Here is a 12,781-nt window from a genome sequence, read left to right as displayed (position 1 = left end):
TAGCTGGGTGTTCTCAGGCCCAGGGAAGGGTGAACCAGGGTGGAGATGGGATAGGTTACAGGGATCGATGCACTACATTGCCAGAGAGCTGGGGCCACTGCCCTCTAACGAGTGGACAGGGTCTGCTGTTTCTCAGAGGCAGTGGCTGTAACAGTAACATCTATGTTATGGCAGAGGTGGAGCGAAGAGGTGGGTTGTGGGAAGGCAACACACCCCCTACCCTGGCTGGCTAATCTGGTACCACATGGCGGTGTAGCCTCAGACCAACCAGACCGGGCCGACATGTTCAGCCCCAGCCAAGGCTAACGGAAAAAGACCCGACCGGCGATTGCACCACATCCAGAGACAGGGACGTGCTCAGCAGATCCAGGCTGCCTACAGTGAGCCTTGGCTGGGGCTGGAAACAGACACAGACCTCCCCGGATCACTGTGGAACCACAAAGACATGATCTGTGTCCCAAATGGCACTATATTACCTTTATAGGGCCCCATGGGCCTTGGTCAAAAGTAGTGCACTACATAAGGAATAGAATGCCATTTCAGATGCAGACATGGCCTTCCCCTCCCCAGCACTGACAGACTGATGGAGCATGTCACAAAGGCAACAATAATAATATGACCTCAAACGCATCCAGCTGAGGTAATAATATAATAACCAGCTGAGGTAATATATAATAACCAGCTGAGGTAATATTCTCATAGCCAGCTAAGATAATAAGATAACAATAATAATAACCAGCTGAGATAACAATAATAATAACCAGCTAAGATAATAAGATAATAACCAGCTAAGATAATAAGATAATAACCAGTTAAGATAAAAAGATAATAACCAGCTAAGATAATAATATAATAACCAGCTGAGGTAATAATATAATAACCAGTTGAGGTAATAATATAATAACCAGCTGAGACAATAATATAATAACCAGCTGAGGTAATAATATAATAACCAGCTGAGGTAATAATAAAACAATAATAATAACCAGCTGAGGTAATAATATAATAACCAGCTGAGGTAATAATATAATAACCAGTTGAGGTAATAATATAATAACCAGCTGAGACAATAATATAATAACCAGCTGAGGTAATAATATAATAACCAGCTGAGGTAATAATATAATAACCAGCTGAGGTAATAATATAATAACCAGCTGAGACAATAATATAATAACCAGCTGAGGTAATAATATAATAACCAGTTGAGGTAATAATATAATAACCAGCTGAGACAATAATATAATAACCAGCTGAGGTAATAATATAATAACCAGCTGAGGTAATAATATAACAATAATAATAACCAGCTGAGGTAATAATATAATAACCAGCTAAGGTAATAATATAATAACCAGCTGAGGTAATAATATAATAAGCAGCTAAGGTAATAATATAATAACCAGCTGAGGTAATAATATAATAACCAGCTGAGATAATAATATAATAACCGGCTGAGGTAATAATATAATAACCAGCTATGGTAATAATATAATAACCAGCTATGGTAATAATATAATAACCAGCTGAGGTAATAATCTCATAGCCAGCTAAGATAATAAGATCACAATAATAATAACCAGCTATGATAATATTATAATAACCAGCTGAGATAATATAATAACCTGCTGAGATAATAATATAATAACCAGCTGAGGTAATATATAATAACCAGCTAAGATAATAATATAACACTACATTAACACTCCCACTACAGACCCGTTCAGTGATATTAACACTCCCACTAGACCCGAGTGATATTAACACTGTTCAGTGATATTAACACTCCCACTACAGACCTGTTCAGTGATATTAACACTCCCACTACAGAGGAGTTGTTCAGTGATATTAACACTCCCACTACAGACCTGTTCAGTGATATTAACACTCCCACTACAGAGGAGTTGTTCAGTGATATTAACACTCCCACTACAGACCTGTTCAGTGATATTAACACTCCCACTAGAGAGGAGTTGTTCAGTGATATTGACACTCCCACTAGAGAGGAGTTGTTCAGTGATATTGACACTCCCACTAGAGAGGAGCTGTTCAGTGATATTATCACTCCCACTAGAGAGGAGTTGTTCAGTGATATTAACACCCCACTGAGAGGAGTTGTTCAGTGATAAACACTCCCACTAGAGGAGTTGTTCAGTGATATTAACTAGAGAGGAGTTGTTCAGGATATTAACACTCCCAATCTGTTCAGTGATATTAACACTCCCAGAGAGGAGCCGTTCAGTGATATTAACACTCCCACTAGAGCAATATTAGGTAGTTATCACTAGCACACTCCCACTAGCTGTTCAGTGATATTAACACTCCCACTAGAGAGGAGCTGTTCAGTGATATTAACACTCCCAGACCTGAATTAACACCCAGAGAGGAGTTGTTCAGACACAAAACAATGTTCAAACATTAAACCCCACAGAAGGAGTTGTTCAGTGATTAACTCCCACTAGAGAGGAGCTGTTCAGTGATATTAATAACTAGGAGGAGTTGTTCAGTGATACACACTCCCACAGAGAGGAGCTGTTCAGTGATATTAACACACCCACTAGAGAGGAGTTGTTCAGTGATATTAACACTCCCACTACAGAGGAGCTGTTCAGTGATATTACACTCCCACAGAGAGGAGCTGTTCAGTGATATTAACACACCCACTAGACAGGAGCTGTTCAGTGATATTAACACACCCACTAGAGAGGAGCTGTTCAGTGATACACACACACACTAGAGAGGAGCTGTTCAGTGCTTTCACACACACACACACACACACACACACACAGCCCTGATTAAACACACACAGGAGGAAGAGAAAGGACAGAACAGGAACACACAGGCAACACAGGTTTGTTTTCCACCCCCACACACAAAAAGCTGAGGAGGACACAGACACACACACAAAACACACATTAAATACAGAAATTAAGAGACCCCACACACACACACACACACACACACACACACACACACACACACACACACACACACACACACACACACACACACACACACACACACACACACACACACACACACACACACACACACACACACACACCACCCCACACACACACACACACACACACACACACCACCCCCACACACACACCACACACACACCACCCCACACACACACACACACACACACACACACACACACACACACACACACACCACCCCCCCACACACACACACACACACACACACACACACACACACACACCACCCCACACACACAGCACACACACACACACACACACACACACACACACACAGCACACACACACCCCCCCACACACACAGCACACACACACCACACACAGCACACACACAGCACACCCACACACACACACACACACACACACACACACACCCCCACACACACACACACACACACACACACACACACACACACACACACACACACCACCCCCACACACACACACACACACACACACACACACCCACACACACACAGCACACACACACACACACACACACACACACACACACACACCACCCCCACACACACACCACACACACACACACACACACACACACACACACACACACACACACCCACACACACACACACACACACACACACACACACACCACACACACACACACACACACACACACACACACACACACACACACACACACACACACACACACACACACACACACACACACCCCCACACACACAAACACCACACACACACAGGTCTCATCTTTAATGGTGTCGTGAAGAGAAGTTTGTAGCATGTTGTTCTTGTGTTTCATCATACCAGTCAGACAGAATGCCTGAGGGCTTCGGGTGATAGATCTCTTCCTGTTGGTCTTCAGGTGTGAGGTAGTGAAGAAGAGGGATAGATCTCTTCCTGTTGGTCTTCAGGTGTGAGGTAGTGAAGAAGAAGGATAGATCTCTTCCTGTTGGTCTTCAGGTGTGAGGTAGTGAAGAAGAGGGATAGATCTCTTCCTGTTGGTCTTCAGGTGTGAGGTAGTGAAGAAGAAGGATAGATCTCTTCCTGTTGGTCTTCAGGTGTGAGGTAGTGAAGAAGAGGGATAGATCTCTTCCTGTTGGTCTTCAGGTGTGAGGTAGTGAAGAAGAGGGATAGATCTCTTCCTGTTGGTCTTCAGGTGTGAGGTAGTGAAGAAGAGGGATAGATCTCTTCCTGTTGGTCTTCAGGTGTGAGGTAGTGAAGAAGAGGGATAGATCTCTTCCTGTTGGTCTTCAGGTGTGAGGTAGTGAAGAAGAGGGATAGATCTCTTCCTGTTGGTCTTCAGGTGTGAGTAGTGAAGAAGAGGGATAGATCTCTTCCTGTTGGTCTTCAGGTGTGAGGTAGTGAAGAAGAGGGATAGATCTCTTCCTGTTGGTCTTCAGGTGTGAGGTAGTGAAGAAGAGGGATAGATCTCTTCCTGTTGGTCTTCAGGTGTGAGGTAGTGAAGAAGAGGGATAGATCTCTTCCTGTTGGTCTTCAGGTGTGAGGTAGTGAAGAAGAGGGATAGATCTCTTCCTGTTGGTCTTCAGGTGTGAGGTAGTGAAGAAGAGGGATAGATCTCTTCCTGTTGGTCTTCAGGTTTTCCCCTGGTTATCATTATAAAATGGTGACATGGACTGACATGTACGGTTGATTATCTCTACGATGATGTTGTTGAGGATTTAAAAAATAAAATAAAAAATGCACCTTTTATTTAACCAGGTCGGCCAGTTGAGAACAAGTTCTCTTTTACAACTGAGACTTGGCCAAGATAAAGCAAAGCAGTTCGAGACAGACAACAACACAGAGTTACACATGGAATAAACAAACATACAGTCAATAACACAATAGAAACATCTATAAACAGTGAATGCAAATGAGGTAAGATAAGGGAGGTAAAGGCAATAAATAGACCACAGTGGAGATCCTCTGTTTACCACCAGAACCACCCAGCCCATTTTCACAACAACGGCAGGGCAGAGGAGAAACGGAAGGAAAGGGGACAGATAAGCAGTACTGACCTTGAAGCAAAACTGTAGAGAAGAGAGGAGCGTTCCAGGGCAAATATAGAAGAGAAGGAGGGAGATGAGGAGAGAGAGAGAAGGAGAGAACAGGAGAGAGAGAAGGAGGGAGGCAAGGAGAGAGAGAGAAGGAGAGAACAGGAGAGAGAGAAGGAGGGAGACGAGGAGAGCAGAGAGAGAACAGAGAGAAGGAGAGGAGGGAGACAGGAGAGAGAGAGGAGGAGGAGAGGCAAGGAGGGAGATGAGAGAGAGAGGAGAGAACAGGAGAGAGAGAGAAGGAGGGAGGCAGGAGAGAGAGAGAAGGAGAGAACAGGAGAGAGAGAGGAGGAGGAGGAGGAGAGAGAAGGAGAGAACAGGAGAGAGAGAGAAGGAGGGAGACAGGAGAGAGAGAGGAGAGAACAGGAGAGAGAGAGAAAGGAGGGAGATGAGGAGAGAGAGAGGAGAGAACAGGAGAGAGAGAGAAGGAGGGAGACGAGGAGAGAGAGAGGAGAGAACAGGAGAGAGAGAAGGAGGGAGACGAGGAGAGAGAGAGGAGAGAACAGGAGAGAGAGAGAAGGAGGGAGACGAGGAGAGAGAGAGGAGAGAACAGGAGAGAGAGAGAAGGAGGGAGACGAGGAGAGAGAGAGGAGAGAACAGGAGAGAGAGAGAAGGAGGGAGACGAGGAGAGAGAGAGGAGAGAACAGGAGAGAGAGAGAAGGAGGGAGACGAGGAGAGAGAGAGGAGAGAACAGGAGAGAGAGAGAAGGAGGGAGACGAGAGAGAGAGAGAGGAGAGAACAGGAGAGAGAGAGAAGGAGGGAGACGAGGAGAGAGAGAGGAGAGAACAGGAGAGAGAGAGAAGGAGGGAGGCGAGGAGAGAGAGAGAGAGAACAGGAGAGAGAGAGAAGGAGGGAGACGGGAGAGAGAGAGGAGAGAACAGGAGAGAGAGAGAAGGAGGGAGAAGGAGAGAGAGAGGAGAGAACAGGAGAGAGAGAGAAGGAGGGAGACGAGGAGAGAGAGAGGACAGAACAGGAGAGAGAGAGAAGGAGGGAGACGAGGAGAGAGAGAGGAGAGAACAGGAGAGAGAGAGAAGGAGGGAGACGAGGAGAGAGAACACAGAACAGAGAGCTTTGGTTAGTAAGCAGGAACAAACATTCTAAAAGAGGTTCATCTTGGAGTTCTACTGTGAAGTGCTACAGACGGGACATCAGCATTTAGAGCACAAAGACTACAGGAAAGAGAGAAGAAGAGAGAGAGAGGAAGTGAAAAAGGATGAGACAGAAAGATTAAGACAGACAGACAGACAGACAGACAGACAGACAGACAGACAGACAGACAGACAGACAGACAGACAGACAGACAGACAGACAGAGAGACAGACAGACAGAACGATTCAGACAGACAGACAGAACGATTCAGACAGACAGACAGAACGATTCAGACAGACAGAAAGAAAGCCAGCCAGACAGACAGACAGACTCAGACAGACAGACAGACACGAAAGCTTTGACAGACAAACAGACAGACAGACAGACAGACAGACAGACAGACAGACAGACAGACAGCCAGCCAGACAGACAGACAGACAGACAGTTCTAGACAGAAAGCCAGACAGACAGACAGACAGACAGACACAGACAGACAGACTACAGAGAAACAGACAGACAGACAGACAGACAGAAAGCCAGACAGAAGACAAACAGAAAAGACAGGACAGAGACAGACAGAGATTAAGACAGACAGACAGACAGACAGACAGACAGACAGACAGACAGACAGACAGACAGACAGACAGACAGACAGACAGACAGACAGACAGACAGACAGACAGACAGACAGCATTGCACAGCAGACCGACACTTAGTTTCACCTAACTGGGGCAGCAGTGAGGTTCCACATGGATTGATTTCACCTGTCTGGTTAGAATCTATGTTGCCTCTGGGTTTTCCTCTGAGCCATGTGAGCCAGAGACAGATGTGAGCAGCTTTTTAAAAATAACCCACAATTTCTCCTGTTTCTGTGACAAACACGCAATGCTTCATACTCTAACTTTGAACGGACGCCACGCATCGCATTTAGTCTCCTTCTCCATTTCTCTCTCTCTCTCGCTCTCCCTCCCTCCCTCCCTCCCATTATTTCTCTTTCATTCTTTCTTTCATTCTTTCATTCCATCCATTCTCAGAGCCATATCTGTGTCTTTGGCAAACCACTCTGATGGCTGATTTATTTAGCTCCATTTGTCTTTGCGTGGAGTTCCTCAATCCACCCCAACTACCACCACATCATGAAATAAAAAATGGCGCGTCGCCCCAAACAACCTTTCTGCCCTTAGAAGTGAGGGAGGGAGAGAGGGACAGTTTCTCAGAACAGATATACACACCATCATTCCTCTCTGTCCCTCGAATGTCTCTGTCCCTCGAATGTCTCTGTCCCCCGAATGTCCTGTCCCTCTAATGTCTCTGTCCCTCTAATGTCTCTGTCCCTCTAATGTCTCTGTCCCTCTAATGTCTCTGTCCCTCTAATGTCTCTGTCCCTCTAATGTCTCTGTCCCTCTAATGTCTCTGTCCCTCTAATGTCTCGGTCCCTCTAATGTTCCACTGATCTTCGGCCAGACAAGTACGTTTCCTGTCAGTAAGAGGTCTGATACTGATGTCTGATCCAGCATCAAAACATGATCACGCACACACACACAAAACGATCTTCACTCCTCAACACACAACAAAACACTAAACCTCAACTCTTTCCATATGCTGCCTCCCCTGCTGCCACTACTGCTCCTCCTCAGATTACACAGGAGGGAAGAGATTCGGGGTGTCCCTGTCTCTGTCAATGACTGTCAGATGTCCTTCTGGACCTGATGTAGAGACAGGGATTCAGTGTGTCTCTGTCTCTGTCTGTCAGATGTCCTTCTGGACCTGATGTAGAGACAGGGATTCAGTGTGTCTCTGTCTCTGTCAATGTCTGTCAGATGTCCTTCTGGACCTGATGTAGAGACAGGGATTCAGTGTGTCTCTGTCTCTGTCTGTCAGATGTCCTTCTGGACCTGATGTAGAGACAGGGATTCAGTGTGTCTCTGTCTCTGTCTGTCAGATGTCCTTCTGGACCTGATGTAGAGACAGGGATTCAGTGTGTCTCTGTCTCTGTCAATGTCTGTCAAATGTCCTTCTGGACCTGATGATGAGAAAGGGATTCAGTGTGTCTCCTGGCTGGTGAAGGAGGTAACAGACAGGCTGGTGAAGGATGTAACAGACAGGCTGGTGAAGGAGGTAACAGACAGGCTGGTGAAGGAGGTAACAGACAGGCTGGTGAAGGAGATAACAGACAGGCTGGTGAAGGAGGTAACAGACAGGCTGGTGAAGGAGGTAACAGACAGGCTGGTGAAGGAGGTAACAGACAGGCTGGTGAAGGAGGTAACAGACAGGCTGGGGAAGGAGATAACAGACAGGCTGGTGAAGGAGGTAACAGACAGGCTGGTGAAGGAGGTAACAGACAGGCTGGTGAAGGAGGTAACAAACAGGCTGGTGAAGGAGGTAACAGACAGGCTGGTAAAGGTGAAGGAGGTAACAGACAGGCTGGTGAAGGAGGTAACAGACAGGCTGGTGAAGGAGGTAATAGACAGACTGGTGAAGGAGGTAACAGACAGGCTGGTGAAGGAGGTAACAGGCAGGCTGGTAAAGGTGAAGGAGGTAACAGACAGGCTGGTGAAAGGAGGTAACAGACAGGCTGGTGAAGGAGGTAACAGACAGGCTGGTGAAGGAGGTAACAGACAGGCTGGTGAAGGAGGTAACAGACAGGTTGGGGAAGGAGATAACAGACAGGCTGGTGAAGGAGGTAACAGACAGGCTGGTGAAGGAGGTAACAGACAGGCTGGTGAAGGAGGTAACAGATAGGCTGGTGAAGGAGGTAACAGACAGGCTGGTGAAGGAGGTAACAGACAGGCTGGTGAAGGAGGTAACAGACAGGCTGGTAAGGTGAAGGAGGTAACAGACAGGCTGCTGAAGGAGGTAACAGACAGGCGGGTGAAGGAGGTAACAGACAGACTGCTGAAGGAGGTAACAGACAGGCTGGTGAAGGAGGTAACAGACAGGCTGGTGAAGGAGGTAACAGACAGGCTGGTGAAGGAGGTAACAGACAGGCTGGTGAAGGAGGTAACAGACAGGCTGGTGAAGGAGGTAACAGACAGGCTGGTGAAGGAGATAACAGACAGGCTCGTGAAGGAGGTAACAGACAGGCTGGTGAAGGAGGTAACAGACAGGCTGGTGAAGGAGGTAACAGACAGGCTGGTGAAGGAGGTAACAGACAGGCTGGTGAAGGAGGTAACAGACAGGCTGGTGAAGGAGGTAACAGACAGGCTGGTGAAGGAGGTAACAGACAGGCTGATAAGGAGGTAACAGACAGGCTGGTGAAGGAGGTAACAGACAGGCTGGTGAAGGAGGTAACAGACAGACTGGTGAAGGAGGTAACAGACAGGCTGGTGAAGGAGGTAACAGACAGGCTGGTGAAGGAGGTAACAGACAGACTGGTGAAGGAGGTAACAGACAGGCTGCTGAAGGAGGTAACAGACAGGCTGGTGAAGGAGGTAACAGACAGACTGGTGAAGGAGGTAACAGACAGGCTGCTGAAGGAGGTAACAGACAGGTTGGGGAAGGAGATAACAGACAGGCTGGTGAAGGAGGTAACAGACAGGTTGGGGAAGGAGATAACAGACAGGCTGGTGAAGGAGGTAACAGACAGGCTGGTGAAGGAGGTAACAGACAGACTGGTGAAGGAGGTAACAGACAGGCTGGTGAAGGAGGTAACAGACAGGCTGGTGAAGGAGGTAACAGACAGACTGGTGAAGGAGGTAACAGACAGGCTGCTGAAGGAGGTAACAGACAGGCTGGTGAAGGAGGTAACAGACAGACTGGTGAAGGAGGTAACAGACAGGCTGCTGAAGGAGGTAACAGACAGGTTGGGGAAGGAGATAACAGACAGGCTGGTGAAGGAGGTAACAGACAGCTTGGGGAAGGAGATAACAGACAGGCTGGTGAAGGAGGTAACAGACAGGCTGGTGAAGGAGGTAACAGACAGACTGGTGAAGGAGGTAACAGACAGGCTGCTGAAGGAGGTAACAGACAGACTGGTGAAGGAGGTAACAGACAGGCTGCTGAAGGAGGTAACAGACAGGCTGCTGAAGGAGGTAACAGACAGGCTGGTGAAGGAGGTAACAGACAGGCTGGTGAAGGAGGTAACAGACAGGCTGGTGAAGGAGGTAACAGACAGACTGGTGAAGGAGGTAACAGACAGGCTGGTGAAGGAGGTAACAGACAGACTGGTGAAGGAGGTAACAGACAGGCTGGTGAAGGAGGTAACAGACAGGCTGGTGAAGGAGGTAACAGACAGGCTGGTGAAGGAGGTAACAGACAGGCTGGTGAAGGAGGTAATAGACAGGCTGGTGAAGGAGGTAACAGACAGACTGGTGAAGGAGGTAACAGACAGACTGGTGAAGGAGGTAACAGACAGACTGGTGAAGAAGGTAACAGACAGGCTGGTGAAGGAGGTAACAGACAGGCTGGTGAAGGAGGTAACAGACAGGCTGGTGAAGGAGGTAACAGACAGACTGGTGAAGGAGGTAACAGACAGGCTGGTGAAGGAGATAACAGACAGGCTGCTGAAGGAGGTAACAGACAGGCTGGTGAAGGAGGTAACAGACAGGCTGCTGAAGGAGGTAACAGACAGGCTGGTGAAGGAGGTAACAGACAGGCTGGTAAAGGAGGTAACAGACAGGCTGGTGAAGGAGGTAACAGACAGGCTGCTGAAGGAGATAACAGACAGACTGGTGAAGGAGGTAACAGACAGACTGGTGAAGGAGGTAACAGACAGACTGGTGAAGGAGGTAACAGACAGGCTGGTGAAAGAGGTAACAGACAGGCTGGTGAAGGAGGTAACAGACAGGCTGCTGAAGGAGGTAACAGACAGGCTGCTGAAGGAGGTAACAGACAGGCTGGTGAAGGAGGTAACAGACAGACTGGTGAAGGAGGTAACAGACAGGCTGGTGAAGGAGGTAACAGACAGACTTTTGAAGGAGGTAACAGACAGGCTGGTGAAGGAGGTAACAGACAGGCTGGTAAAGGAGGTAACAGACAGGCTGGTGAAGGAGGTAACAGACAGGCTGCTGAAGGAGATAACAGACAGACTGGTGAAGGAGGTAACAGACAGACTGGTGAAGGAGGTAACAGACAGGCTGGTGAAGGAGGTAACAGACAGGCTGGTGAAGGAGGTAAAGGAGACAGGCTGGTGAAGGAGGTAACAGACAGGCTGGTGAAGGAGGTAACAGACAGGCTGGTAAAGGTGAAGGAGGTAACAGACAGGCTGGTGAAGGAGATAACAGACAGACTGGTGAAGGAGATAACAGACAGGCTGGTGAAGGAGATAACAGACAGGCTGGTGAAGGAGATAACAGACAGGCTGGTGAAGGAGATAACAGACAGGCTGCTGAAGGAGATAACAGACAGGCTGCTGAAGGAGATAACAGACAGGCTGCTGAAGGAGGTAACAGACAGGCTGCTGAAGGAGATAACAGACAGGCTGCTGAAGGAGATAACAGACAGGCTGCTGAAGGAGGTAACAGACAGGCTGGTGAAGGAGATAACAGACAGGCTGCTGAAGGAGATAACAGACAGGCTGCTGAAGGAGATAACAGACAGGCTGGTGAAGGAGATAACAGACAGGCTGCTGAAGGAGATAACAGACAGGCTGCTGAAGGAGATAACAGACAGGCTGGTGAAGGAGATAACAGACAGGCTGCTGAAGGAGATAACAGACAGGCTGCTGAAGGAGATAACAGACAGGCTGCTGAAGGAGATAACAGACAGGCTGCTGAAGGAGGTAACAGACAGGCTGCTGAAGGAGATAACAGACAGGCTGCTGAAGGAGATAACAGACAGGCTGCTGAAGGAGGTAACAGACAGACTGGTGAAGGAGATAACAGACAGGCTGGTGAAGGAGATAACAGACAGGCTGGTGAAGGAGATAACAGACAGGCTGCTGAAGGAGATAACAGACAGGCTGCTGAAGGAGATAACAGACAGGCTGCTGAAGGAGGTAACAGACAGGCTGGTGAAGGAGATAACAGACAGGCTGCTGAAGGAGATAACAGACAGGCTGGTGAAGGAGGTAACAGACAGGCTGGTGAAGGAGGTAACAGACAGGCTGGTGAAGGAGATAACAGACAGGCTGGTGAAGGAGATAACAGACAGGCTGCTGAAGGAGGTAACAGACAGGCTGCTGAAGGAGATAACAGACAGGCTGCTGAAGGAGATAACAGACAGGCTGGTGAAGGAGGTAACAGACAGGCTGGTGAAGGAGGTAACAGACAGGCTGCTGAAGGAGATAACAGACAGGCTGGTGAAGGAGATAACAGACAGGCTGGTGAAGGAGATAACAGACAGGCTGGTGAAGGAGATAACAGACAGACTGGTGAAGGAGATAACAGGTTTGGGATTCCGTGTGTTTCCTTTTCTGTTTTTCCTCCACCAAGTCACTTCTCTTTCTCCTCTCCTGTTCCACACTCTCTACCTCCTCTCTTCCTCGACCAGTTTCCCTCTCTTCTCTTAGTATAGCAGTCACGTACCCAACCTCTGACCCTCTCTGTGCTCTCCTGCTCTGCTCTGGCCAGAAACCACCACTGTTGGTTGGCAGGGAGCAGAATGTGTGTGTGTGTGTGTGTGTGTGTGTGTGTGTGTGTGTGTGTGTGTGTGTGTGTGTGTGTGTGTGTGTGTGTGTGTGTGTGTGTGTGTGTGTGTGTGTGTGTG

General features: G+C 48.0%; 1 protein-coding gene across 1 annotated transcript in view; it reads right to left on the bottom strand.

The window, feature by feature from the left end:
- LOC121843683 (ELKS/Rab6-interacting/CAST family member 1-like) overlaps positions 1–12,781 on the bottom strand; it is a gene marked incomplete at its 5' end in the record, with an annotated part of 56,817 nt that overhangs the window by 23,603 nt on the left and 20,433 nt on the right. The window contains one exon of the mRNA XM_042313450.1: positions 5,012–5,023. Within this exon, the coding sequence (XP_042169384.1) occupies positions 5,012–5,023 (12 nt within the window). The remainder of the gene's footprint in view (positions 1–5,011; positions 5,024–12,781) is intronic.

This window comes from Oncorhynchus tshawytscha, unplaced genomic scaffold, assembly GCF_018296145.1.
Source record: "Oncorhynchus tshawytscha isolate Ot180627B unplaced genomic scaffold, Otsh_v2.0 Un_contig_19569_pilon_pilon, whole genome shotgun sequence".
Classification (NCBI taxonomy): domain Eukaryota; kingdom Metazoa; phylum Chordata; class Actinopteri; order Salmoniformes; family Salmonidae; genus Oncorhynchus; species Oncorhynchus tshawytscha.
This window is presented reverse-complemented; position numbering and strand designations above follow the sequence as displayed.